The sequence below is a fragment of the Fundulus heteroclitus genome, chromosome 22 (genome assembly GCF_011125445.2).
Source record: "Fundulus heteroclitus isolate FHET01 chromosome 22, MU-UCD_Fhet_4.1, whole genome shotgun sequence".
NCBI classification, from domain to species: Eukaryota; Metazoa; Chordata; class Actinopteri; order Cyprinodontiformes; family Fundulidae; genus Fundulus; species Fundulus heteroclitus.
This window is the reverse complement of record NC_046382.1, coordinates 27,018,498-27,043,917: the sequence shown is the minus strand read 5'-3', so window position 1 is coordinate 27,043,917 and position 25,420 is coordinate 27,018,498. Positions and strand designations below refer to the sequence as shown.

General features: G+C 39.2%; 1 protein-coding gene across 3 annotated transcripts in view; it reads right to left on the bottom strand.

Moving 5' to 3' along the window:
* LOC105920522 (VPS10 domain-containing receptor SorCS3) overlaps positions 1-25,420 on the bottom strand; it is an 88,729-nt gene that overhangs the window by 30,419 nt on the left and 32,890 nt on the right. For all 3 annotated transcript variants that reach the window (XM_036126431.1, XM_036126432.1, XM_036126433.1), the window contains exons 2-11: positions 21,880-21,947; positions 14,425-14,524; positions 12,946-13,104; positions 12,759-12,832; positions 11,825-11,889; positions 9,060-9,178; positions 4,395-4,484; positions 4,014-4,193; positions 2,259-2,405; positions 1,239-1,341 (exon numbers count right to left, since the gene is read on the bottom strand). In XM_036126431.1, the coding sequence (XP_035982324.1) occupies positions 1,239-1,341; positions 2,259-2,405; positions 4,014-4,193; positions 4,395-4,484; positions 9,060-9,178; positions 11,825-11,889; positions 12,759-12,832; positions 12,946-13,104; positions 14,425-14,524; positions 21,880-21,947 (1,105 nt within the window). The remainder of the gene's footprint in view (positions 1-1,238; positions 1,342-2,258; positions 2,406-4,013; positions 4,194-4,394; positions 4,485-9,059; positions 9,179-11,824; positions 11,890-12,758; positions 12,833-12,945; positions 13,105-14,424; positions 14,525-21,879; positions 21,948-25,420) is intronic.

Here is a 25,420-nt window from a genome sequence, read left to right as displayed (position 1 = left end):
ATTAGTATATGGAGTCTGTTTGTGTGCAATTCAATGATAAAAAAAAATAATTCAAAAAATATGTTCTGAGCATCTATTTTGGCCCACATTAAAACAGCTCAGAAAGTGAACCCCCTGAACAAATCATCCCCACAATAATACATAGTGGTGGCACCAACATGCCGTGGGGATGCTTTTCCTCGGCAGAACAGGGAAGCTTGTCAGAAATGATGAGAATATTAGACTGAGTTAAGTGCAATCGCTGAAGAAAACGTGTTGGCCAACAGAACCACACAATTATACAGCCAGGAACTATGGTGGAAAGGTTAAGATTCAAGCATAACTGTGTATTAGAATGACTAACCAGAGCTAAATCTGTGTGAGAGTCCTTGGTAAAACTTGTTTGTGTCGGTGCCGGACACTCTATCCAATCTAACCGAGATAAAATACTTTTACTGGTATATTTTATCTACGTTGTGTTTTTCCTGTTTTTATTATACTGACAGTTTTACTGACTTTAGCAGTTTGATATTTTATGTCAGTTCACATTGCGTTTTAATTAATACTAATATCATTTTTATTTTTAGAGGGAGCTATTTCACACGCTGTAGATGTGTGAAGCTGGTAGAGGGAGCTGGAATTGCAGCAACAGTTAACTGGACAAAATACTGACTGAGGGGAAGAAAACAAATGAATTGTGTATATTATATATTCTACTTCAGAATCACCATTATGCACTGATTTGTATTGTTTAACTTAAACAAATTCTACGCATATTGGAGATTGTGGTTGTAACATAATAAAACGTGAAAAAGGTAAGGGGTACTGATATTTTTCTAAGGCACTGCATTAACGCAACATACACCCAATGTCATATTTTCTGTGTACACACAATCAGCTGATAAAATCATTACTTTCTAAATCTGTATGTGTGTGTGTGTCTGTGTGTCCTCGTTTTCCACAGGGAAGACAAACTAATGTCTTACCAAACCATTTCATCCCCAAAAGCATGGCTTGGTAGCTAAAGTTTCTATATCTGATTCCAGAGACAGAAAGGGGGCAATGTGCAATTTATTTTGAAAATCTCTGCTGTTGCATAGCAGCAATGTAGTCATCAAGATTTTAAATTATGATATACAAATAAAATGTGTTATTTTTATTATTATTATTATTATTAGTAGTAGTAGTATTATCATCAGAGACACAAAGAATGTGCTGCTTTCAAATGCACATCTATTTCATTTTCAAATAACTCGTACCTGTGGCCACAATGATTCCTGGGACAGACTTCTTGCTGGTGATGGGCCCAGATGTGTACGGGTTCTCTGACATCTCCAGATGAAGATGCAGCGAGCAAAATGGCTGTCAACAACACCAAAACAGCACATGGGTGAGCTGAGACACCATTTATCAAGAACCTAACCAAGGCGGCTGTAATTAGCGCTCCTTTCTTACAATTCTTCCCACCGAGAGGAAAGTGCTAACATTTTCAGAGGCCATTTATAAAACAAAGATACTTTGATCCTCTCATCTCCTCTCCCAGGATAAAAACAGGAAATAGCGGAGAGGACACAGAGGGCATTCGAATTGTTCCATTCCAAAGCAAACAAGGCATGTAATTAAAATTCCCCAAGATGCACTGATAAAACTGGCAAAATTGATTCAAATCATTTCACTCATCTTCCTGACTGAAGCAAACTGAAAAACATCAATACAGCCTTTCAGAGAGCTGAAGCTGCAGGCTGGGGGGGTGGAGGGTGGGTCGGGAAGCAGACGAGAGCAGAATGGTCATCTGTGCAGCTCACCGAAAGACTGTAACCTGCTATTTGACGTAATAATATTAATTTTGTCTCTCTAAAGGACAGACTGGCTGGATTAGATTCCATAATACTGGCTGAATAACAACACAGCCCCTTAATGTAATTCTGTGTAATCTAACATTCATTAGTCCAGCGTGACTACAGGTAGTAAATTGAAATCACAGAGGTTAATGGAAAGTCAGGACCCCAGAAACTAAATGCGATGACACTCTGTGCTTTACACTGATGATAGAAATTTTTCCCTCATCCATTTAGCAGCCAAAAAAAGACATGCTGATGCTAATGCTGGCACCTGGGTAAGTACTAATCTGGCTCTGAAACAAAAAAGAAAACGAATAAAAAAAAAAAAAAAACCTACAACTGATGAGGTTGAAACATTTGATGTATGATACATATCATGATCTGGCACAAACGGAAGCATCTTCAGTATACACTCCTGCCTAAAAGGCTCAAGCTCACCAGAATGCAGTGAAGGTTGTTTCCAGACACATCTGTGGTCGGAGCCGGCAGCAGAGCCCACGTTTGTCCCTTGTTGTATGTGATGAAAGTCTTAATGAGGTTATCCACTATTTTGTTGGCAAGATACATGCCGTTTATACCCTCAACCTGCAGGAAGGAAATGAATGTAAAAAATTCAGCTGGATTTTAAATATTACATTTAACATATATAAAAAAATATAATTTAATTATTTTTATTTATTTTATTCCTTTGTTTTTGCAAATTGTTTGCATGATCTTTTTTAACTATTTTGGCTTCAAAAGATTTCATTCAAAGTGATGCATAATGTGTATGAAACTGATTTCATGCACGATGCCTTGCAAAGGGGAGCTTATGCTATGCACATCATACAGCATAAACTTGTTCACACTTTGTCACAAGCAACTGCATATTTAAAATTATTCTGTTTAAGTTTGATGGGATAGACCAACACAAAGTAGTGCATAACTGTGTAAGAAAATCATTTAATTAATAAATATGTCAGTTAATATCAGTATAAATCCAGCAGTTCTGCAAAGACCTCTGGGAACCATGAAGACCAAGAATTAAGCAGGGTTAATGCGCAGGTTAATAAAACAATATCCCACACCCTGAACATCCCACAGAGCACTGTTCAAGTCATTATCTGAAAATAAATAGAATATAGCAGAACTGCAGATCTACCTAGACGTGGTCTTCCAGTTACACTGACAGGGAGCCAAAAGGCCAATGACAACTATGGAGGAGCTGGAGAGGTTCACAGCTCAGGTAGAACAGTCTGGACAGGGATACTGTTAGTTGTACACTCTATAACTCAGGCATTTGTTGAAGAATAACATCAAGCATGTGGAGAAAGGTGCTGTGGTTAAACAAGGATAAAAATTTACTTTTTGCCAAACCACCATATATGAAGGGGAAAACTAATAATGCACATCATCCTGACTAAACCGTCCCTATGGTATACATAGTGGTGGCAGTATCATGGCAAGACCGATGATGCTGAATAAAGGGCAAACCCGCAAAGAAAACTGTCAGAGACTCAAAGGTGAGACACTTTCTTTCCAGCAAGACAACTACCCTAAACTCAGCCATACTGTAAGGCAAGGTAGCAAAAGTTAAAAATTGTCCATCCAGTCTGAGTTTGAGCTATTATGCAAAAGAGAATTGGTACATATTTTTGACTCTGGATGTGCAATACCTGTGAAGATTTACCCAAAGGGAATTGCTGTTGTGGCTTTCTTATTCATCACACGGGCTAAATACGTTTGCACCGCACGCTTCTAGGCTTTTTTATTTGTAGCAGACTTTGAAAAGCACATGTCCTTTTCCCTCCACTTTACAATTATACATTGCTTTGCCTAAGTTTATCTTATACAATCCCAATAAAACGACATAAATAACAGGTTTTTATGACAAAATATTAAAGTGTTTAAGGTGTATGAGTACTTTTGCAAGGGACTGCTATTTGAATTTTAATATTAAAAGAAAGTAATGCATAAAGACAGAGCCTACATTCTGAAGCAAAAGTTTTCAAGAAATATCCCAACCTGAGTAGAAAAAGGCTAGGATATAAAGGAATAAATAAAATTATTTTTACTAAATAACTAATCATAATTCAAATTGTGCATTATCACAGTTTACTAATTGATTTTTGTTAGTTATAATCGTGTGATGACTGAAGGAGGAATTATAGGCACCGATCCAGCAGGAGTAATTGAACAAAGCTGACAACTCACCTTATAAAAGTCAACCAGTAGGTTACCAGCAGGCCCTCTGCTGGTTCTCAGATTCTCTAATGAAAGGATAAAGTAGACCCCAGGGGAGTCTGAGATATACAGGCTGTAAGTGTTGTTCTGATTCCACTCCTGGACAGCAGCGAATACCTGCTTCTCATCTGTGCTGATAATATGCATATCCTGCAGCAGTGGAAACACGATCACAAGCAGACAGAGAGAGAATAATAAATGCAGATGGGGAAAAAATAAAACCGACTCCAAAAAGAAGTCATGAGCTTCTTTTAACTGTGACATTTCTTTATAGACGCACTGAATGGTTTGTCCTCTACAAGAGAAGGAACAACTGTGAATGAAAACAAAAACATCAAGCGTGTTGCTTACCTTTGGCAAACAGTACTTTGGTAATTTCATCTGCCTGAAGGATTCCCTCATGTAGGAGACAAAATAACTGGCTCGTCCAGACTTGGTTACCTTTGTAAGAAAATAAACTACCATAAAGATCATGTATGTAACATTGTTTTTCTAAAGAAAAAGTATAAATAAATGAGATTATAAATGCATTATTTATACAAGTCAAAAATTAGAAGTTCCAAGCAATACTAAGATATTGATAGTATTAGTGCAGTTTAAAAATGCACAGTGCATCACCCTAGTATTTATACCCCTTGAACTTTTTCAAATAATATTTATTCCTTTACCACCATAAAATATGCCTGTGGCAGCATCATGCTATGCAAATGTTGTTCCTCTGCCGTGGCAGAATAGTGGGTCAGAGTCTTCGGGAAGATGGATAATTTTTAAAAGGAAGTATGTTAGAAGTTGTGAGGTTAATGAGAAAATGTGAAAAAGTTCAAAAGGTAAGAATACGTTTGCAAAGCCAGGTGGTGATACTATTAACTGACATGATCTGAGGTGTGCAGAGAGGGGAAGGATTGAAATTCAGGACAAAAAGGTAGGAGTTAGTGAACTTCAGCAGAAAATAGGAAAAAAAAAAAACATCAAAAGAACCAGTTCTCTCAAAAGAACTGCATCTTTACCTTCAATCAGGTTATCAGAACTATACTAGTTCTCAGTGAGAATTATCCTACCAATTACAAGCAAATCTGTAACAAATGGTATTAGTTACAGTGCTTACTATTGTATTTGCTGAGTTATGTGTTCAAGATCTATAATCACAGCATTATTACTTGAGTCCAAAGACTGGAATTAAGCATGGGCTTATTTCCGCTATCAATGCATAAGAAGGTTTTGAAAAATAAAAGTTAAAAAGTGAAAGTTTTACATTTCCTAAAGTGTAAATTCCTTTTAATGAGATCGCAAGGAAAATGTTAAAGTGATCAGTTTACTTTGGCCAAATGGGGCACGAAGCAGCACAATAATGCCCCTCCCCCACTTGTTCCTGCATGCTACCGATCAGCTGTCTGAAAGACGGCTGCTTCTCTTTTGCAATGCCTACATGCAAGACAAACTCAGCTGCTTTGAAACATAATAATAATAGGGCTGGGCAAGTTAACGCGTTAATTTCGCGTTAACTCATTAGACTATTAACGGCGATATTTTCTTTAACGCGCGTTAACGCATGTTGGTCACATGCTTTTATTTTGTGAAGGTCTGTTGCTGCGGTGTAGGGGTTTGAATCAGAACAGTAGGTGGCGATAATGCGCCAATAACCTCGCTGTCAGCCCAGCCTCAGATTCAAAGAGGAAGAAAGGTGCTGGCCGGAAAAAAACACAGCTGACATGCGGAAGGCGGTGTTTCCCGCAGGTACCGCGAGCGAGCTTAGGCGAGGCGAGGCGGTGAGTTGGCGAACGGAACAAGTTTTGTGCGGAGCGGAGCGGGGGGGGGTCTGCATCGACGCCGTCGGTGAAGTCGCTTCTCGTTTCAAAGTATCCATGTATTTTTGCCTGTTTTCCCCCTGCCATTCACTATATGCGCGCGAGAAAGCAACAACAAAAAACCGCGTGTCAACGTCAAATAAACGCAAGCATATCGAGTTAGCAAGCATTTCAGTTTAAAGTTCTTCCAGCATGGAATATGACAGAAACAAGTTAGTTGTAACCACTGCAAAGTTAAACTTTGGTATTGAACATAAAATGGTAATGCTGCTCCCTGCTGTTACCTCAGAAATTGCCTGTTTTTGGTAGATTTTTTCCCCATAAAGAGAATTCCCTGTCAGTGGCAATAAGCTTTAATTTATTATTATTGCTATTTTTTGTTTTACATGTTTAAGTTGAGCTTTACACTAAATATGTGTTACTGATAAGCGCTACAAATGTTACAACACTTTTGTTCATATGGCAGCAGAACATTAAAATAAAAGTGCTCTTTACACTACTTTTGAATTCATTCTTGGAGTTTGTAAATACAATGCGATTAATCGCGATTAATCGCGATTAATCAGTGCGATTAATCGCGATTAAATATTTTAATCGTTGCCCAGCCCTAAATAATAATAATAATAATAATAATAATAATAATAATAATAATAATAAAAACATGGTGCTATCAGCACTTTTATTGACCTAACCCTGTCTTAAAACTACACCTGGCAATCCACAACCAGCATGCCTTTTTATCAGCTGACTGCATTCTCAGTTTGAGTAGAAAATTAACCATCAGTTTGTTATACTTGTATTAGTCTAAAAACAGCAGAATGGTAAAAAGTTATTATATTCTGCTCAAAGAATCCTTGGAATGTACCCCTATATTTAACAGGTATTTAAATATATTACTTAAATGTATGAATCAGGATCAAACTAACAATAAATACATGGTACAGCATCGTTTTACCTCTAATAATCAATATGAAATATTATCAAGTCATACGAGTTTAAATTCTATGATACTACTAAACCAGAGGTGTCCAAACCTTTTGCCTGTTGGGCCAAAATTGTTAAATCGAAAGCACTCGAGGACTAAAAGATGAATAAAAATAAACAACATAACAAAAATATTGTGATTTTTCCTTTAACCTGCCCAACAAAATATGATCACTTCAAAAAATATATCAAACAGTGTTTAGCCGATTTTATTAAATTAATTCCAATCAGATTTTAATGCACCAAAGTCTTAATTTGAGTAAAAGTCATCCTGTTTACTATGCAATTAAAGCGCAGGTAAAAAGTGTGCTTATTAAGAGACAAATGTTTTGTGTTGTACTAAACATTCAATTAAACATTAAATTGTATTTTAACTTGTTTATAAGAAATTTACTCTAATTAAAAATAAAAAGTTTCCATCTGCACCAGCCAGCAGTGCTGACCGGCCATTTTTTTCTTAAACAAAATCAGCACAGGGGCCACAAATGACCCCCAGGCCACACTTTGGACACACCTGTACTAAACCATACAGTTTAATAATTCGAGGAGCTGTAACTGAGACAACTGTTTTATGTTTTCCTTGCTAGCTTGGACAGTTTGCTGGTTTCAGTCCGTCTCCTTGTTTACTTCCAGACCGCCACAACAAACCATCATCAGGCTCATAAAGGTAGCTATATTGACGACTGATGTATGGCCAAAGTATTTCTTAAGCTGCAGATGAAATTTTAATACAGTTAGAGTTGTCCCTCTTTACATGAGACAATTGATAATTATCCAAAAATCCTAATGTGTCTGAAATTTCAGACAATAATTACCGAGAATTATTTATTACCTGGGAGGTAACTGTTGTGAAATGAAACATCTCCTGAAGGAGGCAAATTAATTCACAATGCATGACTGACTCGATAAAACAATTGCACGCATACGTGGCTCTCTGCAGTGTTGACGGCTGAAAAAAAGAATTACAAGCAAAACACAAATTAATATTACCACCTCAATTAGTCTAAAACGACGAGCCGTCCAAAATTGCGCTGGCCTTATCTACAGCGCATCTTGAATATCCTAATGCGCTGCCGCCGTCCCCATGCACAGGCAGGCCAACAGTACTTGATTGCTTATTTTCTAATCAACTAGAAAGATGCAGTTTGTCCCCGAACACACTACATTAGGGCTCTAATGGAATAATCTATCGAAAATCAATGAGCTGCATTTTCCCAGGCCACATTTTTGAGGATGTTGCACTTGGCTGTTCCTCCTCTCCCAAGAGAGTTTGGAGGTGTTGAAGACGGCTTATTTTGTTGTAGCCCAATCGATAACCTCATTACTCTTTGTCAAGTTAAATCCAACTGCCCCGAGCAATGAAAGTCACAAGAAAGTCATCTGTGCCACCGCAGCTCTGTGCAGACACTCTCCCCCTGATTGTCCAGTTATATTCACCAGCACCTTCCCCACGTGTGCCTCTGTCTCAGTGGTCAATCATACCTCAGCTAAATGCAATTTGGGAATTTTATTGAATCACAGCTTACGCCGCGATTTCTTTCACCCCTTTTTCGGTTTCAGTCAGGTCTGCCGCAACACATAAAATGATAAAATCGCCGAGTGGGTAAATAGCAACCATTTAGGAATGTTTATGAGAAATGAAAACGTGCGGCCAATACAGACAGCTTTCACTGAAACGTACCCAGAGTCAAACAAGGATGACCAAATGCATGAAGTCTGACCACCAGGATGGAAAATTGCTTGCCAGTGGAAGGAAATCAATGACAGTGGAGGACATTGGAAAATTAAATTTCTAATAATGACCCTGACTGCGACTGTCTAATTGGAGTCAAAGTCAGAGTGAATGATAATAAGGACAGCGACCTGTCTTTTCATTGTTCCTTTGCCAAGTGATCGTAGCGAACAAAGATAGTTTTCCAGGTATGGATTGGATTATATCTGTGCAGAAACTGAGACGCCTAAGCGTGCCCTGACACGAACGAGACAAAACCTAATCAAAACACATATCAGGCTGGCGGGGAACAGGTGTGTTGGGAAAAGCCATTATGTGTGGTTTGATGGAAAAGCGTAAATTGGCTGCACAAGGGAGCAAAAAAACAAAAAAAAAAACAAAGAAGTAGCTAAAAAGAAATCAAAGTTCACAGAGGCAGCAACCTTTAAACAAAAAAACAAAAAAAATGAGTGAAGCTACCAAGATGGAGGAAAAGTAATCTGTTGCAATGCAAACCTGTGTGAAAACGTATTCGTCCTGCACAACGAGGGAGTTGGTGTCTACGTGTCCGGGAAAAAGGTACTGTCTGTTGCCCTCTGTGCATCTCTGTGCTCTGCACTTCACGTACTGGGCTCCTGAAGGGGGCAAAAGGAAATCAATAAGAAGTAAATTAATACCTCTCACATTTAGACTCTACTTTGTATGCACCGGAGATTCTAGGCAATACCTATGGTTTTAACCTACTCCAAATGTACTACTACTAGGTGTTTAAGTTCAGTCCCGCAGGCCGAATCCAAATGTTGTACTTTACTACTCTAACATTCATAGGTAATAACTGGCTGACATGTACCAAATTTAAAATATCCTTATCAATATGTAGAAACAAGATTTGAACAGAATATAAATCAAATTTCTAAAAATGTAAGGCGTGATAGAAACTAAAGCAGCAAGTAAAGTGATTACAGGCTGTGGAAAGACATTTTGTGAATCTATTAGTCATAATACTTTTATGTCCCTGCTTAAAGTATTTTTTTTATGCATTAAGTGACGCTGTTTTTGCGAAAACAATCAAGAATTAGAAGACCATATTCCTGTGCCCAATCCAGGGACGTCCAGTCAGAGTAGGGCACTGGGTATTTGCAAAGCCTTTTTTTTTTTCTTTTTTTAGATCTTATGTTCACTTTAACAACTGAATCTATTTAAAGCAGCATGGAAACTGTGATCAAAAGTAAAGCTTAAAGGGTTAGTTTTGATTATTTTTAAAGAGACTCAGTGAACATTGACTTTAGTAAACATTGAAGTAATTGTTTTTTTCTTTTCTTGCCGAAAGATGCCAATTCACCATAAGCTTGTTAAAAAGAAAATAAATCCTATGATTGGTTGAAGCTTATATATCAGAAGTTAAGGAAGCCATGTTGGATCATACTAAGAGCCTATAGTTTCACAAGATACCTTTGTTAAATTTGGCAGAGTCTTGTCCAGCCGAACAATGTCCGTATTTCTATTTAAATTAAAGTTAGTTAGGACTGTCGCCTGCATCAGTCCACTGCATCAGCTGCAAGTCACAAGACCAGAACAGAGCAAAGCTTTTGGGTTTTGCAAAGTTCCACAGCAGCATTAAAGATGGTGAGAAGATAATAAGTCTTCGCATGCATGGCAATGCTATGTTCTGGTCTTTTCCAGGCCTCGTAGTTGTTTGAAAATCATCGTGGCATCGTGACTCACAGTCACCTGATTCACAAAATCAGGAAGCAGATTGATACGGCATACGTCTGATTGGTTTGTGATGAGGGATCATTCTATGAGAGGTAAGGGAACTGTTATCGATATTAAATTCACACAATCTCACTTGAAAAAATTCAAGTAATTATACTAACTGAACTAGTGTTAATGTCATATTATCCTCAGGACTTGTTTGAGCATGTGCAAACCGTTGAAGTCCATTTAAGAATGTAAACTGCATTGTAAATGCAGGGTGGTATTCTGTTACGCTACCTTTTACGCTGACTCACACTTTTATGTTGCCTATGTAATGTAAAGCAGGGGAGTTCTTAATGTGAGAACATCTGGCCATAAAAATAAGGTTTATCGTTGTGTATGTGTGGCTGTGCTTCATCGAACGAGCGTTCCTTGTTTCCTGTTTTGCCACACTGCAGAGTAAAGCAGCCGTCAAAACGTATTGTTCTGCCTTATAACGCATTAACACCTTCAGAAAAAGATAAACTGAATTGAAAAGGAAAGAATCAATGAATTAAAGACAGGTTTTAAAATGATCATTAAAACCTTTGATAGAAGCAACGGAAGCATAGGCATCATTTTCAAATAAACCATTTAGCAGCAGAGAAATGGCCCCAGATTGTTTTGTGTACCGACTCTAATTCTCTGGTCATTGTAACTGACATTAGGAGGATGATTATGTCGATGGCATTAATTAAAAGGAGTAGATGTTGCACATCTATTTGCTCTATCTTATCCAAATGCCTCTGTGCTATTCTCCTCTTTCTAAGATGGTTTTCTGAGTTGTGACATTGGTTGATGAGTGGTGGTCAAAAACAAATAATTTTTTACATGATTTTCAGCCATTCATTTTGACCATAGAATAAAGTGTTACTAATGGCACATAGTTTATGTTTTTGTGTTAACTTAAAAATACTCTGTGGTGCAGGAAATACCTTACCGCAATTCTCGCCGCATGTCACAGGTTTAAGCTACATTTTGTAAGAATATTATACCTTCACCTTTTTTAAGAAACTGCAATTTCTGTTTTTGAAATTGCTAAATAGTTATATTTGTCCTTATGCCTAAACATGTTAGTGATTATTTTTCTTGATATTCAAACGTGTCATTAATTCCATCTAGGACTGTACATTCAAAGTTTGTCTGCCATATCATAAACATTTTGGGACGTTATTGAGTGAGACAAGAGGACTTTGTATGCTAATTTGGCCCCACATTTGTTCCCCTCAGAAAGAGAATACATATTTCTCTCGATCAGGATCCCTCCATAATTGGTTTGACGGAATATGCAACAATGTTTAGAAACAGGGGAGCTCTGCTTTAGCCGATGAAACACAGGGGATAGATTAAGGAGAGGAAACATCTATCAACCTACTAAATCTCTGAGTTTTTTCTCCAGGAGACAACTATTCAGCTCTACGAGACTTAAGGGACCAATCTGAGCATCAGAACAGGTCTCATCTTTCCCGTGACCTCTCTCTAAATGAGAGGCAAAGGGGTCCTGCGGGTCCTGCTACAGCAGCAAACTGAAGTGCAGCACTCACGGCCTTTTGCGATGCGCGTCTCGATGTGGACCACATCTGATTCTCTGTCCAGCCCCATTGCCGCCCTTGAGAGAATGGGAAGATCAGAAGGAAACAGAGGGGAACAGAAATAGGGTTTGGTGGATACGAGAAGGATAAATGAGAATTAGAAGAAAAGAGGAGATAGCTTTGTTGATAATGGCAGCAGTAGATGGACAATGCTGTTCTCAGAAACCCATCACAGTATCTTTTTATCTCCTGTAAATCACTCAGGGTAAAATTTGCACCAGCAGTAGCAATTAATCTCAATTCACCGAGTCGTCAACAGGGGAAACAACAAGAGAAGGGAGGTGACAAAATGTCCACTGTTCACATAAATACCAACCATGGCAAATGGGTGCTGTTATGAAATTGCAGGCAGCTGCAACAGATTTGAAAAATAACTTTTTGACATAATGTGCGTGAACGAATAGCATTCAAGAGCACATATAATGCATTGTTTCAGGCTGCGCCATACCAACTGTGCTCCACTAATTCATGAAAAATCAGACTGTTCACACATGTGGAGAGGTTGTCCTCTAACCTACCTCCTTTCCTCTTTGAATAAAAACAAGAACACAGTTGGCTGGACACATACCATGACCAACAGGGTGAATGGATTCATCAATATTCACTGCCTTGTGCCTGCGCAGTAAAGACGACTAAACGACAGCAACAACAAAAACAGCATGTAGTGTTTGTGCCTCAGAAAAGAAAGCACAATATTATATCAGGCCTACGTGACGTGGATGTAATCAGTTGTGTACTTGACGCCCATGAGGATAGAGGTTTTTTGGGTTTTTTTGAACAAGAGATTACTGGATTCATCTACATGGCTTTGGAATGTACTTCATTATCATGCTTATAACCAATTAAAGGACAAAACATGTCAAAAACATAATCCAAGTAGTTCTACCAGTAGAATCTGCCTGGCATCACGTTTTCATGGACGAGCTGCCATTCCTTCCCAAAGTTCATTGAGCTGTAGAGCTGCAACACAAGATTAGATCCATTGTTCCACACGTTAAAAGGTGAGAAATGCTGATGAGCATCAGATGTGAAAAACAAACTGAATTTAATTGTGAGTTATTCTCAGAATGTACCTTGTAGTCATGACTGTAAGCCAGTATCCAGTTCTCCTGCGCAGGGTGAAAGAGGAGGCTCAGGACGTTGAAGTTAATGGGATACTTCGCAAAGCTTGCCCCTTCATCTGAACTGATGAGAACAGCACTCTCCACCTCCGGGTCACTGAGCATCAATATCTATGGTGCAGGAAGCAGGGGGTAAAAATGAGAAAAAGGAGAGAGAACCAGAGATGCCTTGATTGAACAAAAATTAAATAAATAAATAGAACAGATGCATGTCAATACGTTAGAATACATTTTTCAGTACCGTAATTAAAAAGAAATTGTAAAACTCATGCATGATTTAGTTAGACGCAAAGTAACATGTCCCAAGTGTTTGTTTCTGTTAATGATGTTCATTAATTACCCCAAAGCTAGTTTCTCAGAAATGTTAACATTACATAAAACCAATGACATGATTGTTAATATTGTAAATGATGTTCCTATATTGTACAGTATCTGCAGTCTATAATTGGTTGGGAATCCTTTTGCATGAATAACTGCATCAATGTGAAAAATCAAGTTATGGGTCATTTTGACAAAATGAGTATTTAACAAGTCATGCTGGAAAAAAACAAATCAGCATTTCCATAAAGCTGCTCAACAAAGGGTAGCATGGAATGTTTCAAAGATTTTTCTGGCACACGGCTGAGCTTACTTTGGCCTTGACCAGTGGAACAAAACCAGCAAATAAAATGGCTTCCCAAACTGTAAAAAAAAACGTTATACTGAATCTCCAGCCACTGTGGGTTTCATGTAAATCTAGGACTTTAAACCACTTAGTCCACTTTTTTTTCGCCTTAGCTCTAGCAAGACATTTCTGGGTTATAGTCAGTGGTTCACAGGTGGCTTAGTCCAAGCAATACAACAGTTGTAACCACATCCTCTGAATATGTCCATGTGTGGTGGCTCTTGAAGCACTGATTACAGCTTGGTAATGTTCCCAAAACTGAGTTTGAGCTTCGGTTGACAATCTAATGAAAGCTGCTGTGATCCCTGTACAATATGCAAAATTTTCTACCAACCTTTTCCCCTCCACTTAACTTCCCATTAACATACCACTCTGACTCTTGTGCCTCTTGTGGCACACCCTTCTTATCAAGAGCATCAATGACTTTCTGTTAACACCTGTTAAATGAGCAGTCTTCCACATGATTTTACAGGTTATAACATAACATTTCTGCATCAAAAATCCGTTTCAAAGCCTTTTCTAAGAAATTGTCTGAGTGAGCGAATTTTGTATGTTTATTAGCTCCAAGTTATAATTGACAAATAGACAGTCACATGAAGGTACCACAAATTATGTAACTTTTTAACTATATTATATTGTATAAAGAAGGCAAGGCGAGTTTATATATGAAACACTTTTCAGTAATAAGATGATTCAAAGTGCTGATATTATACAAAAAGGACCTGTATAATATTTAACAGAAGTGAATGTGAGAGAAAAACACTGACCTTTTGTTTGTTGGTGGGACAGACATACAGGTAACTCAAAACTGTCCTCGAGCCCACTTTATCATTGAGTTTGGTGTAGGTACTGCCATAATCAGTGGATCTGAACAGAAATAACATTGTATAATAATAAAGAACATCCATTAGAGAACTGTGGACATTTGGTATTTTTAGCCCATTAACTGTAAATCACTTTCTTCTTTACAAGAACACCTCTCCAGAGAATACCATGCAATTAGAGATAAATTTTCTGACATTCAGGCAACATTTTGCTGTAAGGTGTAAAAAGTATCTGACAGAGACTACTGTAGCTTGACATTTATTAACTTTCTTGTTGTTAAGGATTGTCATCATTTATTTTTTTTCTGCACCGTGAATGTTCTTATAATAAGATATCAACAAATAAAAAAAAAGAATCAAATAATTAACTACCATGTTTAATAGGTATGCCCAGTTTGTTTGCTTGTATCTTTGTTCAAAGTTAAATGTTTGAAATATTGTTGACAAACAGCAATACTGCAATACTTCCAGACACTGGCTTATGTGTTGCTGTGTATTTATAGCAAATATTCAACTGCCTTTAAATTAGTGCACCTCAAATTAAAGTTATTTTCATTGAGATAGGATTCAAATGTCAATCATATTAGAACCCAAATAGGGTACCACCTAAATTTCCACGTGCCTTGTAAAATGGTATAAAGGTAAACTATGACAACAGTGTACCAAAAATCTGCAATGGCAAGAATATACTACTCTCCACATGAACTGGCACCCTCGGTAAAGATACGTAAAAACCCTTTCCTATTTTTATTGCATAAGCAGAATCTCAGTTTAAAAAAAACAACAACCACGTTTTGTAACAGTGTGGGCATGTTGCTTTTCCAAGGACCTTTCTTAGGAATCCTTCTTAGGCTATATCCACATGGAGCCAAATACTGTATCTGCACAGAAAGGTTTAAACGCAAAGATGAAAGCGCAATGAGTCGGGGGAGCAGTAATAGGTATTGTAATACCTATGCCACACCAGAGTAGTGTCCTAATGCTGTCACAGAAGTAACAAAGGAAGAAGAAGAAGGAAGAAGAGCAGGCCAAAAACAATCCATTTTCTTTTGCTTATCTGGGGTCAGGTAATGGGGGTAGCAGCTTCAGACTTCCCTCTCCCCAGCCACTTGGACCAGTTCCTCCGGGAGAATCCCAAGGAGTTCCCAGGGCAGCCGAGAAACACAGAAACACCCTCCAGCGTGTACTGGATCATACCCGGGGTCTCCTCCCGGTGGGACGTGCCCGGAACACCTCACCAGGGAGGCATCCAGGAGGCAGCCTAACCAGATGCCTGAGCCACCTCAACTGGCTCCTCTCAATGTGCAGAAGCAGTGGCTCTACTCTGAGTCCTCCCCGGATGACTAAGCTCGTCACCCTATCTCCAAAGGAGAGCCCAGACACACTACGGAGAAAACTAATTTGGGTCGCTTGTATCTGGGATCTCGTTCTCATGCAGCAGACACAGCACCAATCCGCCTGTCAATCTACCACTCCATCTTCACCTCATTCGTGAACAAGACCGCAGGATAATTAAACTCCTCCACTAGGGGCAGTACATCCTCCCAAACCCCGAGAAAGCACTCTACCCTTTTCCGGCTCAAGACAGTTGTCTCAGATTTGGAGGCATCCAAATCCTAGCCGCTTCACACGCGGCTGCAAACAGGTCCAGTGAGAGCTGTAGATCATGACCTGATGAAGCCAGTTGAACCACTGCATCTGCAAATAGCAGAGACGTGATCCGAAGGCCCCCAAAACGGAACCCCTGAACACCTTGGCTGCACCTAGAAATTCTGTCCATAAAAGTTATGAACAGAATCGGTGATAAAGGGCAACCTTGCCGGAGTCCAACTCTCACCGGAAACGAGTTCGACATACTGCCAGCACTGTGGACAAGGCTCTGACACCAGTCATACAGAGACCTAACACCCCTTATTAGAGGGCCCAGTACTCCATATTCCCGGAGTACCCTCTACAGGACCCCCCGAGGGACATGGTTGAATGCCTTCTCCTGATCCACAAAGCAGATGCAAACTTCCACCCTCCAGGATCCTGCTCAGGGTATAGAGCTGATCCAGTGTTCCATGGCCAGGACCAAAACCACACTGCTCTTCCTGAATCCGAGATTCGACTATCCGACAGACCCTCCTTTCCAGAACCCTGGAATAGACCTTACCAGGGAGGCTTAAGATTGTGATTCCTCTATAACTGGAACACACCCTCCGGTCCCCCTTTTGAAATAGGGGGACCAATACCACAGTCTGCCAATCCTGGGGAGATGCCCCCGATGTCCACGCAATATTGCAGAGTCGTGTTAACCCAAAAACATCCAAAGCCTTGAGGTACTCAGGGCAAATCTCATCCACCCCCGGGGCCTTGCCTTCAAGGAGCTTTTTAACCACCTCGGTGACCTCAGCACCAGAGATAGGAGAACCCGACCCAAAGTCTCCAGGCTCTGCTTCCTCAATGGAAGACGTGTTGGTGGGATTAAGGAGGTCTTTAAAGTATTCTGCCCACCGACACACAACGTCCCGAGTGGAGGTCAGCAGAACACCACCCCCACTATAAAGAGTGTTGGTAATGCACTGCTACCCCCTCCTGAGACGTCGGATAGTGGACCAGAATCGCCTCAAAGCTGTACGGAAGTCTTTCTCCATGGCCTCTCTGAACTCTTCCCACGCCTGAGTTTTTGCCTCAGCGACCAGCCAAGCCGCCTGCCACTTGGATTGCTGATACATATCAGCTGCTTCCAGAGTTCCACAGGCCAATAAAGCCCGAAAGGACTCCTTTTTCAGCTTGACAGCTTCCCTCACCACTGGTGTCCACCAGCGTGCACCGCAGTGGCGGCTGGCCAGTAGGGGGCGCTCGGGCGCCGCCCCCTTTAAATCGTTTAGATAATAAATTATTTCTGAACTGCAAAGTACTTAGAAATGTATTTATTCATACTGTGTGTCCAATAGACATGTTAGAATTTATTAAAATAGTAAATACATAATTCTATTTAATTGCTCACATTGTGCACACTTCCTCCTAACCTATGTGCAGGGCGCCGTTCTAATGAGAGTGAATGTAGGCGCAGCAACTTTGGCAAGCACGTGATCTGAGGCTGACTTTTAATTGGTTATCAAGGGGTTTTCATAGGGGCGCACCGCGTCCCGGACACACCTATTCTGTTGTGTCATTACTGGTAGAGTGTCAGTACTGGCTAATTTTTTTAAAAACATTGTGTGATTGGACAATCCCCGATTCGACTCATAGCGCAGCTGCAGTTCGTTAGGTTGATTCACGTTTAAGTTTGCAAAGTGGAGTAGTTTCAAAATGAGAGAAAATTCTGTTTTGTCTTTACAAAAAAATGCTTTTACAAAGTGTTCACTTGAAGAAAAAAGCAGGATAAAGGAGCTTGGACCGGATCGTCTTAATTTACAAATTCAGCAGCAGGCAAGTGATCTCTCCACTCCATGGTTGGACAAACAGTGTAGGTAGTAGTCAGCCAGTGAAGAAGCGTTGGATACTCAGTGTAGAAGACCATGAAAGGATTGCTGCAGAGGTGAGTTGCTGTGGAAACTCACTGTTACACTGGTTTATAGTAATGTTATTTAATATATTAGGAAGATGTGCATTGTAGTTAGAAATACCTTTAGTTGTGTCTATGCTGTGTAGGTATGTTGATGTAATGTTTGTCAGCAAGATATTTTATTATTTAAGTTGTACTGAAGTTTAGGGGTAATGGGGAATAAAACATTTGGTTACTGAATTTTGTATAATCTTGTCCCACAAAAATGCTGTAACACATTTCATAACACAGCCTTAAAAAATGGCAACAAATGTTATTAAAATCAGGAAAACAATCTAGAAGAAGTCTTTTCAGAAACTGTCACTCTCTTGAAGATCCTCATCACCACACCCATGACCACAGCAGAAGCTAAAAGGTGCTTTTCAACTCTGAAAAGAATCAAGACTCTTCTGAGAAACTCAATGACTCAGGACAGGCTGAATGCATTGGCCATGTTGTCAATGGAGAAAAGACTAGTCACAGAGATGACTGACTTTAACAAGAATATAATTGAGAAATTTGCTGGGCAGAAGGAAAGGAGGGCAAAATTCATGTTCAAATAGTGCTATTTTTTAAGATTTGTTTTGTTTGTTTTTCATTTGTTTGTTTGTGTGCGCCCCCCTCAGTTTTTTTAGCACCAGCCGCCACTGGTGCACCGACAACCTAGCGGCCACAGCTACGACTAGCCGCCTCAACAATAGAGGCACGGAACATGGTCCACTCAGACTGAATGTTCCCCACCTCCCTTGGGGTGTGTTCAAAGCCGGAGGTGGGAGTTAAATCTCCGTGTCAAGGGGGACTCTGCCAGACGTTCCCAGTAAATCCTCACAACACGTTTCGGCCTGCCAGGTCTGACCGGCTTCCTCCCCCACCCTCGGAGCCAACTCACCACCAGGTAGTGGTCAGTGAAGAGCTCCGCCCCTCTTTTCACCCGAGTGTCCAAGACATGCGGCCGCAGGTCAGATGAAACTACAAAGTCGATCATTGAACTATGGTGTCCTGGTGCCAAGAGCACATACGGACACCCTTATACTTGAACATGGTGTTCCTTATGGACAATCCATGACAAGCACAGAAGTCCAACAACAGAACACCACTCAAGTTCAGATCAGGTGGACCGTTCCTCCCAACCACGCCCCTCCAGGTCTCACTGTCATTGCCCATGTGAGCGTTGAAGTCCCCCAGCATAATACGGGTTCTGCTGGGGGACTTCAAGGATTGCTAGGCTTTGTTTGAATTAAATTTGTTGAATCAAAAATAGAATTTAAAATTCTCCTTCTCACAAATATAGACCTTGATAATCAAGCTCCATCACATAGTAGAGATCTGATTACCCCGTATGTTCCTAACAGAGCACTTTGCTCTCAGACTACAGATCTACTCAGTGGTACTCTAACTATAAGCTTTTTGACAAAGCTTATAGTTAGAGTGGTTTAGGATATCCTGAGCTATCTCTGTAGCTATGCTGCTATAAGCCTAGGCTGCTGGAGCACATCAAGATATATTTTTCTCACTCTCCTGAGTTCTACAGTTCTACAATTTGCATTATTTGTTGTTTTTCCAACTTTTAACTTTTTGTTTTCCATGATTCTTCTCTTCATAGTAGGTACACCTGGTCTGGTGTTCTGTTAGCTGTGACATCACCCAGGGGAGACAGATCATCTGCTATTACCATCTAATGTTGAACAGATAACTGGATCAATGTGTGCTTCTGTGCTTTTGTGTCTCTGCTCCGTCTTCTCTAACCTCCAGTCGGTCGAGGCAAATAATCGTTCACACTAAGCCCGCTTCTGATGAAGAGTGTTCCTTCCTGTTAAAGGGGAGTTTTCCTCTCCACTGTCGCTTCATGCATGCTTACTATGAGGGATTGCTGCAAAGCCATGGATAATGCAGATGACTGTCCACTGTGGCTCTACGCTCTTTTATGAGAAGTGAATGCTATTTGTCAAGACTTGATGCAATCTACAGGGTTTCCTTAGATAGGAAACTTTTTGACCAATCTGTATGATTTCATTCATCATTCATTTAAGCAGGTATTAAACATACTTGTCATGAAGCATTTCTGTATTAGTTGTATGTAGAAAATCATCATAATTGTCATAAATAAAGGCTTGAAAACATCACTTTGTATAATTAATTACAATATATCACGTATCTCACTTAGTAAATTGGGTTACTAAAATATGTGAAAGTTTAAAAAATATTCAAATGTATTGAATATTTATTTTTAATTATTCCCGGTCTAAATCTTCATTTTATGAAGTTTCAGAAAATGTAATTGTTTTTCTTTTGTCCTCTCTTTTATTTTCCTCTCAGGAGGAGAGTGTGGTAACAAACTAGCTAAATGTGTGAGATATAAAAAGATATATAACAAATAATACAAAAATCTATTTGCACAAATGACCCAGTTGATGACCCTAATTAAAATGCCTATGTTTGAATGTAATAAAAGCTTCCAAAGAAACATTTAAAGATTCTTGCACTTTACTAAGGTGGCTCCAGTGACAGAAGGAAAACGTGTTTGTCATCCATGGCTTCTTATTTCCTCTCTCTACAAATGGCCAGTCCATGTTCTCAGTTCTACCTGGGTGGCTCCAAATGTAATTTCACTGCATAATTGGATGGGAACCCACAGCCTGCTATCATTGTCTGTGCATTAACTTAAACTGTTCCATTTCCTGTTGGGATTTGTTTGTACAAGCCGACCAGTAAAAAACATTTGTATTTAAGTGTTAAGTGCTTCTTGTCCGTTGTTGCATCTGTTTCTGACTGAGGAACTCTTAAACGATGTGATTACAATGCAGAGTTTAATCTTGAAACATAATGTGACTTGAGGCGTGTTTAGCCAGCTCATGCAAATCACCCACTGATCTGCATGCTGAGTTTTGCCACCAGCAGAGGTCCAGCAGCTGTGTATATTAATCATGTATGGTGTTGTCACAGAAATCATTAACTCTTTTCTTTTCATAACATTCAGATCACTGCTTTTCTAATACACATACTAAGAGCCTCCTTGGATCCCTGATGTACTCCAATTTACTTGTAAGCCGTTGTTAAGCAGGCACCTTGATGGTGGAGTACCTCCCATTCACAATTTTGAATTTTAAAGGCAGTGGGGTCGGGTGTAAATGCCTCTAGAGAAACAGATATTAATTTGAAACCTTTTGCTTTGTGGACTGATGGTCTTTTTTCATGTGTATTTCAGAAAGAAATGAATTTTCTGCAGGCTACTGGAGAGGTGAGAGAAGCCATATCAGAGACAGCGGTGGGTTTTGTGGTATAATCCTTAATGAATTCTATTCTTATTTATGACCTGACAGGGCATTGTAACTCACACCTTAATACATTCGGAATGAAATTGCTATGACTATATAGCAGTGATTGCATGTCAATTGCCTCTGAAACAAAAGGTTACAGATGACTATCAATCAAAAAGTCAATCAGAAAGTTTCTAGGTCAGAGGAAAAGCACCACAGATACAAACAAAGAAGCTCTCCGATCAGTTATCTGGTTTATCTTTCAGAAACAGCCTTTCAAAAAAGTTTCTTTGCTGATGATGGACAGAAGGTAGGGTCTTTTCTAAAACCCTGCTGCAGTCTCATGTTATTTATGGAGCTGCAGGAAGCACAGAGGAGGATGGTTCAATCTTAACCACTTCAGAATGCTTTATTAAAACATACTTCACCGTGGCTTCCACTGCAACTTGATTGTTCATATCCTAGCGAGGGAGAGCACTATAAATCATACAGTATACCACGCTCTCCATGAATATATTATTCTTATTGTTTTTTTTAGACTGGTGCTTTAACCTGTATATATTTAAACTGAGAAATAAAAACAGCTATGATGAAATTTAGGAAACTTACCTCCAGAGCGAGCTCTCGGTAACAGCACCCAAGTTGAAGTCGTACAGCTTAGTCAAAATCAGGATCACCTGCAACATTAACAGCAACAGAAGGATGTTTTTGTAATGGGAAAACACAAAGTTGTGCATAAGCATGAAGTCATAAAAAAACGATAAATGCTTTTCCCATTTAACAAGATATATACATTTGAAACGTGTGGGTACCTTTGTACTTTAGCACCCTGCCAATATTTTGGAGATTTGCCTTTTTTGTGCTAGATTTGATATGCTTATCAATTTTATTTTAAAGACAGCTCAACCTAAGTATGAATAAATTATGTAAAAAAAAATTAAATTGAAGATTACAATAGGATTGAGGTCTAGGACGATACATGAATATGCTAAACTATACAATTGTAGCTCTGATTACATGTTTAGTTGATCTGCTATAGGGTGAACCTCTGACGTCATCTCAAGTATTTTGGAGAGACTGGGCTCCACCTGCTCTGTTTTTTTGTTGTTGTTTATTTCTGATCCTAAATACTAGCATGCCACAGGGTTGTGTCCTCAGCCCCACTCTCTTCACCCTCTTCACCCACGATTGCTCTGCTATCCACCCTACAAACATGGTTGTGATTTTTATGGACGAAACCACTGTGGTAGGTATCATTTCCAACAATGATGATGTAGTACCATTGAGCCATGATGAGAAAATAAAATCAGATTGGATTGGAAGCAACAGGAGTTTGGGGTCCTCACAGGCACAAAGGACCTCCCCTCTCAGCAGGGTTCCATGCTATATAATCTTGCTCCCACAGGACAATACTTAACAGACAGAGAGTTATTTATTAAACATTATACTCCAGGAACAACATCATCCTGAAAACCAGCAAGGAGAGGAAGGATTTAACACGAGTGGGGAGGACAGTACAGCGGATTGTGGGATGCATCCTACAATCTATAAGTCTATAACAATAATATATAAGTCTATAACAATATATATCGACTAATAGACGTTTATCGATGATAGGAAAAAAGGTCAATAAAAGTTCAATAGAAGAACAGTATTGTGTAGGTTAATACTAGTCTCTACATCCTCCCAACCAATGACAGACGCAGACCCGGGAACGCTCCATCACCAAGCTCCGCCCCCTTTAAAGAGTTCTTTTTTAAAAGCAGGCAGTTTTGGTAAAAAGTTGATTGAATATTGGGTTGAGTTTGAGTTTAATGTGTGTGTGTTCTGTATCTAGAAATAGGTCGCTAAGCAGCAGCATAAAAGGGCCAGGGCTGCACTTAAAATATATGATTTTGAATTGGTTGATAATTATCGCTATCGATCAATATGATTTTTATTTTATCGATATGCTCTTTTTCTATATCGTCCAGCCCTAATACAGTCTATGCTGTATGAGTCCAGAAAAAGGCACGACATATTGCCACAGATCCCATCCCCCGGGGTTTGTCGCACTTCCATCAGGGAAACAATTCAGGAACATTAAATCAAAAACTAACAAACTTAAAAACAGGTTAATTCCCAAAACTGTACTATCACCCCCTGCTGAAAACCAATAAACCACCAGCCTTCTAATCTTTACACACTACTGGTTACACAGGTTTCTGATGTGACGAAAATAATTTATACTGCCTCTCTCTTGCAAATGTGTATTCACACATTTAAATCTCTCAGTGTCTGTCTTTTCAGACATCCATGCAAATTGCACAATTATCTCATTAACTCTATCGCAAAATATAGTAGTCTGCTATCTGACTTTTGACTTGAAAGTGGGTGCATTAGCTGCTAAGGACTATACACATGCTTTGCAGTACACATTATCTCTCTACACCCAGTGAAATCCAGTGAATAGGGCATATTTCTTTAACAATATATATTAGCCTCATATAATGGTTATCCCGAAGACACGAAATTGTAATTTTGTCATGATATATCAGTCTACTGTTTGTGAATTTTTTGAAAAAAAAAAAAAGTGTTGCATTGAGCATTTCATGTGGAATGATAGACCCACTCGACAACAAAATCCCTACATAATTGCTTAGTGAACAGAGAGCAGACATTGAGTTAATGGCTGAATGGCTCCTCTCTCTTTTTCTGCCCTCTTTGTTTCCACTAAAATGTTGCCTAAATTTGTAAATTTGTAATTGAATGTGGATGACATATACCAGTGTTGAATCTCATGGTCTGTAGCTTATGTTAGCCTTTTTGCATACTATCTGTGCTTGGTAGAGCAAGTGTTTCTGGGGAAACAAAAACACTGCCTATAAAAAAAAACAGCTAAGCCAGTGAGAGCAGCAGGAAATGGTTTGCAAATGCATTATTGTCACTCCAATAATGCTACAAATGACTTCCCTTGTGAATGTTCATAGCCGAGGCAAGAAGAACGGGTAGGTAGATAGTTTGAGGCATGGCAATGAGAAAGGATGGTGGATAATAACAATCAAGGGGCATAAAACATAATATAATTTGATGATTTCCTTTTTTAACAGAAACCATGAAAGACAGGTCAAAAGCTCAATTACAGTGAGTTTAAACACATTAACCTCTGGGGACCCATGGAAGGAGTTATTAAACTGTGAAAAGCCGCACAGACTCAGAGGAACAAAAGACACGTCACTAATTCTGCTTTGGAAATGTTAAAAACCCAATTGACCCACAATTTAGCCATCAAACAGCCACCATGCATTGCTGGGACTATCTGCATTGCAGGTTAATTAACCAATCACACAGAGAGATAAGCATTTGCATAACTAAATGCACCATGTCTGCAAGGTCCAGCGCTAGAGTCCGAATCAATTTGGAGAACAGACTTAGTTAAATGGCTGTGATGCTGGGCCTAATTGCCTGCTTTGAAAAATAGATACAAGAGAAAAACTCAGCCAAACTGTTGATCATTTGTCTGCTCTGTTCTTTTTTGCTAACAACAATGACTCAGTGTCATGGGATGTTACGATACTACAAGGCAAATTGAATTTGGAATTGATTTTATTAGTGTCAAACTAGAGGCAGTCCCTTCTTTACTATAAGAAATCAAACACAATGTGCTAAATGGATATACATGAAAGAGGAAACTTTCACTTCCACTATTTTGTACTGAAAACAAAACCTGCAACAATACATCAGCAAAGACAGACACAAATTAGGAAACGATTTTGGTGTTTTTACGTTTTTCCTCATCACCCTGTTCAAAACGATTGCCCCTATTAAAAAAATTTCTAAAAACAAAATGAAAAAAATACAAGGTGTGATATAGCTAAAGTAAAACATTCACCGCATAAGTCAATGTAAACACAGATAGCACCACAAGATGTTTCCCAATCTATAGGTTGGAAGAACAAAGAAAAAAAGAAAAACAGAAACAGTGGTTCTCAAACTGTGGTACACAGTTGTACACAATATAATATGTGATAATTAACAAATGCCCTTAGCATACCATAGCCACAGTGAAACATGGCATTGGTAGTGTCATAGTGGTTTCTTCAGCAGGGACAAAGACGCTGGTTTGAGTGGCCTTACAAGCAAACCAGCCAGATGCAGCAAAAATACTCGA